At 34.6% G+C, this 6,929-nt stretch overlaps 1 protein-coding gene across 1 annotated transcript in view; it reads right to left on the reverse strand.

Moving 5' to 3' along the window:
* Positions 1 to 3,152: 3,152 nt before the first annotated feature.
* FGFR1OP (FGFR1 oncogene partner) overlaps positions 3,153 to 6,929 on the reverse strand; it is a 22,266-nt gene continuing 18,489 nt past the window's right edge. The window contains exons 8-12 of the mRNA XM_009995657.1: positions 6,031 to 6,140; positions 5,382 to 5,450; positions 4,633 to 4,672; positions 3,905 to 3,998; positions 3,153 to 3,227 (exon numbers count right to left, since the gene is read on the reverse strand). Coding sequence (XP_009993959.1) covers positions 3,153 to 3,227; positions 3,905 to 3,998; positions 4,633 to 4,672; positions 5,382 to 5,450; positions 6,031 to 6,140 — 388 coding nt within the window. The remainder of the gene's footprint in view (positions 3,228 to 3,904; positions 3,999 to 4,632; positions 4,673 to 5,381; positions 5,451 to 6,030; positions 6,141 to 6,929) is intronic.

A 6,929-nucleotide genomic window follows, 5' to 3' on the forward strand; every position in this document is an offset into this window, starting at 1 on the left:
AATTACACAGAACTATGGATGGATGTATTTTTCCTGAAGAGAATGCTGGGCTTTGTGGAAGGTATTGCAACCCTGAAAGTTACTGTGCCAAAAAACACAGTAGTAAACCCCTTCTTTATCATACTCACCCAATCACCCAGTCAATTACAGAAGTGTTTAAGTTTTCTCAAGAGCTAGACACATTTTCTAAAGAAGGACTATACTGTCAACAGTCTAAAGATCAAGGCAATTTTATTACACTTCAGGAAAATGCCACTTCTGAAGGAACACCTGATCAGATGTGCCATGATCCTGAGTCAAACTGTGACACCATGCTTTCTCACTTTGATTAGACAAAAAAAAAAGTGTGGAATACAGCAACTTCACTACCAAAAATAAATACATATATAGTTCTTAGCATATATCTTCATTACCGCAGTCATATTAATGGTGTGGAACTGTCAGCCCCAGCTTAGTCCTTCATTTTTTACTTCTGGAAATCAAAAGATTTGTTAAACAAATGATAGAGTCTGAGAGTTTAACAAAGACTTGTTTCTAACTAGACCTAGTTGGTACAGAACTGCACAGACCAGTGCTAAGCTTCCATTTTAGACACTTAAGCTATTCACAGAGATCTCAGGGAAAGGCAAAACCAATATAGAACGCTACTTAGAAACACACCAATTTTTTTTCTTTGCCTGTTGAATCATAAACTGTCTGACAACTCTGGCAGCCACCCAGTAACCATATTCAGTCTGGTATTGGTCAGACTTAAGGATTTCTCATCAGGAATGGCAAGATCCTTTTGGAAGAAACCTGAGCATAAGCACATTCTCAACTGGAGACTGGATTAACTCTGAAAAAAAAACCACACTTTTTTCAAGAACCCCTCCACCAACCCAACCTCACATGGCTTCCTGCATGTCCTAAATACAAAGAATTTCTATTTAGTTTAGCCAGCACAATAGCTTTATTTTGCAATTTGAATTATTGTACACAATTCAGTAAAAGCCCACAGGAGGAACAGCATGGAGACATCTCACTTTTTGTCATTTCCTTAAATTAGAGCCAAAGGACCAAGTCTCCAGTTAACCCCCAAGGTAAGAGTACAACTCTTTGCTGTTAACAGAAGTATGTTACTACTTAAAATATCTAATTATTTAAAAAGGCCACATCTTCAAATACAATTAGAAATAATTTAATAAAGTTTTTACTTCTTTTGGTATGATAAATTGCAACATATCCTACAGCTGATAGGTAACAGAACATCGTGTTTTCCCAAGACATGTAAAAAACCAAACAACATTGTCTCTACATTATTTCATACACTTTAAAAATTAATGCCAGAAATCAATTGTTCCCAAGCATCCAAGTGGAGTTTTATTTCCTTCAGACATGCTGTTGCTCCTCTTCAAAAAGGGAAAAAGAAAAAAAAAAAAAAGAAAAAAGGCCAAACGAAACTTTTCATATATAGTGTTTTGAGGCACAGCTTCCCATAAAGGAATTTTTACACCAGATGTTTGTTACACCATTGTTGCTATTTGAAGTCTATGGCACGTTGACTTTTTGGGGTGGAAAAAACATGCTCCTCTGTGTTCAGCTGCTACAATATGGCACAAAGTTAGAAGTTAACACCATGACTAAATATTCTGATGCTTCCTTTTGCTGGCTATTTTGGGGTGCACATAAATAAAAGGCACACTTTTCCTCTCTCCTCATGAATTATTTATGTACTGTACAAGCCTAACTCTCCAGCACTGCTCCATGCCTGCTGGTTCAGTGCAAAAAACAATTTAAGTCAGCATCCAATGCTAGTTGAAGCTCCATATGCTTAACCAGTGGCTTTACTTTAGCATGCTACTTCCACTGTGGTGACCAGTGATGAGAGGCCAACAGCATTCCTGAAAAAAAATTAAAGTCTAAAAAAAATATAATGAAGTTATTTCTATTCACTTACATGTATATTTTCCAAACGTGTTCACAATGTTCAGAAAGTGCACATTTTGAAGTCTGGTTTCAATATTACAAACATCCATGACCTATATATTATAGCAGCGCCATGTGCAACAGTATCATTGAAGAACTGTCAGCATTTCCATTACTGACCCTGTTTTGCAAGAGTATAGTGAAAATAACAAGAATTTGCTCTTCTCTAGAACTTACTGTCCATAATGTCTTCGGTATGGTAGTTTTAAATATTTGGATTTAATTCTGTACAGCAGTCAGAATCTGCAAAACATAAGGTTAGTGGTTTCACTTTTTGGCGCTCATTTTTACATAACAAGGATTTTCAAGAATGAAAGTGAGCGTAAAACACTTGAAGAGCCCTCACTGATAAAAGTTCCACAAACCATTACCACACTGTTAAAAACTTAAAAACTAGTAAGATTTAGTCAATGATTTGTGGATCCTTACAAAATTAGTCTCTGTGATTTAACAACAGATAACATCAATGAAATTATTATATATAAAAACAGCTTAACATTAAAACCGTCTTAACATCAATGGTCTGACAAATATATCTAAACAAGAATATTCAGAGTTAAGACTAGTGCTAAAGGTAGCTCCTAAATGTAGATTTGAGTTTAGATACTCTCAAATTGATACGCCTTTAAAAAAAAAAAAAAAAAAGTCCAACTTTCAGAAGAGTCTGAAAAACAGCAGTTTCAAGTAAGTCTGGAGCAATTAGGTATTGTGGCTAGTTACCATCAATATGTACTGTATGCTGAATTGACAAAATTGTGTTAAAAGATGTGAGTTGAACCACTGTGTCTGAAGGTTCTTGCTTTGGTTATCTCCAAAAAAAAAAAAAAAAAATTTGGACTGTTACAGTAACAGTGCAAGTTCATTATAAAGCCACATGCCCCTCTGTAGATGTTTTTACTATGCCCACTGCCAGCAATGGACATTCTGCTTGGAAAAATCCACCTCCAGCTGCAAAAGGTCTTGCTGAACCAAATGAAGAAAACAATTCTGATATCAGACTCAAATGAGAACGCAGTATTTCATTTAGTTCTTGTTATGAGTATTTAAAAGCCGCCTCCACCTACAGTCTTTTTGAAATACAAGGCACAAATAGGGAGTGGACATTCCAGCAAAAAGTGATTGTCTGAAATTATCAGTCCACAACAGTCTCCTAGTCCAGCACAATGAAATGTTTTTGCTGTCCAGTTCTATGCCATATCTTCCAGATAATCTGCAACATCACTTAGCTGGGAAACGGTAAGGTCTTGCGTGATGCCTTCAAGCTAGAAAATAAATGAAATTAAAAATTCAGAAATCAGATAAATAAATACTAACTATTATTTATAGTAGTCCTTCATAAAGCATGCCACTCATTAAGCCCTTCCAGTGAGATTTCTAACTCCTTTAGGAGTGCTCAGACAGATCTTGAGATATAGGGATAAGACATTCCTATGCTGGATACTAAACCAGTCTCAAATTTACATTCCTAGAAACAGACAGTGAATCTGGTATCAAACAACTGTGAGGTTTCTCTCTTTTTTTTTTTTTTTTAAATCAGTATAGTATCTAACTTGGCAGAAATACTAGATGTAAAAATACAGAGTATAAAAAGTAGAACTTTAACATGCATCCTGGGAACCACTGATACTGGAATATTCTTTCACAGAAGTTAAAAAGTCAAGACAAGATCATAAGAAGATCAAGAATAATTTTAAAAGAATCATACTTTATCACTGGCATTCGACGCTTCTGTTTCTACAGAAATTTCATCTATTTCTTCACCAATACTGATATCACTTTTTAACTTGGCAGAAATACTAGATGTAAAAATACAGAGTATAAAAAGTAGAACTTTAACATGCATCCTGGGAACCACTGATACTGGAATATTCTTTCACAGAAGTTAAAAAGTCAAGACAAGATCATAAGAAGATCAAGAATAATTTTAAAAGAATCATACTTTATCACTGGCATTCGACGCTTCTGTTTCTACAGAAATTTCATCTATTTCTTCACCAATACTGATATCACTTTTTTCTGAGCGATGACTAGCACTGAAAAGAAGAAAACCATAAATGTATATAAATATATAAATGCAAATAAGACTTTTTTCAAATATCCAGTTTTTACATTCAATTTCACATTTTAACCTGACATTTGACTTGGATTTCACTTCCTAGCAAGTTAAAGACCCATAACAACTAAAGGCCTCCTACCTAGACAAAGCCATGATAAATACTGATAATGACTTCAGTCTCAATCCTGCAGTTTACAACACAAATATCTTCACATCATAAGCATGAGGCTGCTAAATATTTACTGCTGACTACTCATGATGCTTTATTTTTCAGTTGAATATTTAAGCATACACCATAGTAATTGCATAATAGCATTAATTATAGTGTTTGAATACCCAATACCTTCCACAAAAAAGCAAAAACTTCTCATAATCTTGAAGTTAGCACCAGGTTTTTAAGGAACTCGTTAACCCCCTACACAAGAGATCATCTTTTTTAATTTGTAACTATACGTATTACAATAGCAAAGTAAAGCTGAAAGGAGTTCACAGACAGTAACAGACTCCAGCAAGTGACTAGGTGAAATATTATGAAATCATTCAAATATGCCAGCAGATATGCTTATAAATGCATTAAATACTATGCTAGATCACTATCATCCTTCTCTTACCTGTTGAAGTCATCAGCATACTCATCATCATCTCCATTTCCTAAAGAAGTTTAAAATGCATTAATCAAACAAGTTCTCTCTTCAGGAAATGCAAAAAAGACTATTACTGCTCCAAAATACATGGTTTGATGGTCAACAAAAGTGGAAGTAGATTAAATCACTTGTGCAGATTTATGAAGAGAAGTTGAGTTTGTCATTAACTAACCTCAATCTTATTTACACAAACCGTTTTGCAATAAAACATATATTTTCAGGATTTAAAATACCTGTCAGATCTATTTTAAGAGACAGCTGATGCTTCCTATATCATCTTCACACAGCTCCTAAAGTTTTTAAGGCAACTTTTCAAAGTGCAGAGGGCAAGAAAATGTGCCACTGAAACAAAGTAAGACTGGTCTGGCTGTCTTTTCCTGCAAATATAAACCCCTCTTTTCTTAGAAACCTTGCAACAAAGCTTATAATTTGATGTTAGCAAATGTATGCACAGAATGAATACCATTTTTGCTGCATGTGTAAAATACTGATCTACACACAAGGCACCAATTTTCACTTTCTTCTATTCCTTTATATCAGATCTTGATCTTAACTGCATTAAGTTCTACAGTGGTGTTAAACAGAGTGAGAGAAGTAAAACCAGACATTTTTAGTCCACAGTGTGTGTATTCCAGTTTCTCAGATTCCTCTAAGAAGCTGGGCCAGAACTTTCATTTAAAAATTTCAGAGCTTATACATGTTTAGGAGTTACTTGCCTAATTCTAGCGATCCCAGTTTTGCATTCACCAACCGCAGGTCTTTCAAAACAGAGCTTCTATTCAAATCTGTAACAAAAAAATAGTTGTATCAGAAATTTAATTTGTAACTCCTTAATAAGATCTCACTTAAACCTACCCATCAACCATTTATAAAGAGCGTTTTTAGAATAACCTTATTAACATACTATAAAATTATATATTATATCCAATTTTCAGGTCCAAACTCTGCAAACATTTAAAACCTGAGCAGCAAACAGGAAGAATCTCTTAGTATTCAGGGTCAGGTTTTACAACATGAAAGCAAATACCCCTGAAGAGCTTGTGCAAATAATAATTAAAAGGAGTAAGTTCATTTCAGTTAAAAAATGAGCAGTAGAATTTTATGCTCCTGAAAATTGATTTATATGAACCAAAGAAAGGAGTGTGTTTCATGCTCCAAAACATATGGTGCCCCAAAAACATAATATATCAAAAGAAGTATGCAATCACTCAGTGAAAAAAGAATTACTATGAAGCACATTATAACCAGGAGGGGGCCACCTACAGGAAATGTAACCACATTCACATCTGAATACATAGATAATTCTTCATATTACAGGAAATGTCTCCTATATTCATCAGAACACAAAAACATGTGAAAACTTACTTTCAGACTCCTTTAGTGAAGGTGCACCAGTCAGGGAGCTTAACCCGCTTTTAAGAGGTGGTGCATCAGAAAGGGATGCTAGACCTCCTGTCTTATTAGCTTCCATTTTCCTAAAATACACCAAGCAAATAAGAACTCCACAGACCTGTAAAATGTGCATAGTGACTTTCTTTTCCATTATTTACTAAATTGTCATAAAACCAGAACAACAATATTTATAGCAAAAAGAGCAAGGGGAAATGATTATTCCTTCTGAAATTTTAAAACCAGTAGCTAGTTTATTGGCACAAGTGTCAAGCCAGACATCAAGTAAGAAAGTCACTTCCTCACCTATGCAAAGGCTTCTCCTTGCCTTCTTTCAACAACAGAGCTCCTGCATCACTACCTCATCAGCATCACTAATTTTATTGAGGGGTCCTTCATTATCCCCACATATAAATGCAGCCAAAAGAAGAAAGATTAAGACATAAATCAATACTTCAGTTATTTTTTTATTTACAACTAAAAGAGATTATGTCAGATGAAACTATCAAGCTTAAGAGCAGTCTTTCACAGAATGAAAATGTCTTTAACACATGATAATGAGATCTATGTTGTTATAATAAAGTTGACTTGGCTATTACCTATTCCAGTCATCTAAAGTGTTGAGTTCCAATATGACTTACAATTAAAGGATGAGGACTAATTAAAAGAGATCAAGACATTCACATGCTGTATCACCAGAACTGTTTGTTACTGCGATTCCATTCCTATCAGTAACAGACAATACATGAATCGCTCATTTTATCTACACTAACAAAATATCATATACACCAACACATACTAAAATATCTTAAAATTTTGAACATGTGAGAGATGATGGTGCAAGGAGAGCTTGGGCCATCTCTCACTCTTTCCTT

The sequence above is a fragment of the Chaetura pelagica genome, unplaced genomic scaffold (assembly GCF_000747805.2).
Source record: "Chaetura pelagica isolate M959 unplaced genomic scaffold, ChaPel_1.0 scaffold954, whole genome shotgun sequence".
NCBI classification, from domain to species: Eukaryota; Metazoa; Chordata; class Aves; order Apodiformes; family Apodidae; genus Chaetura; species Chaetura pelagica.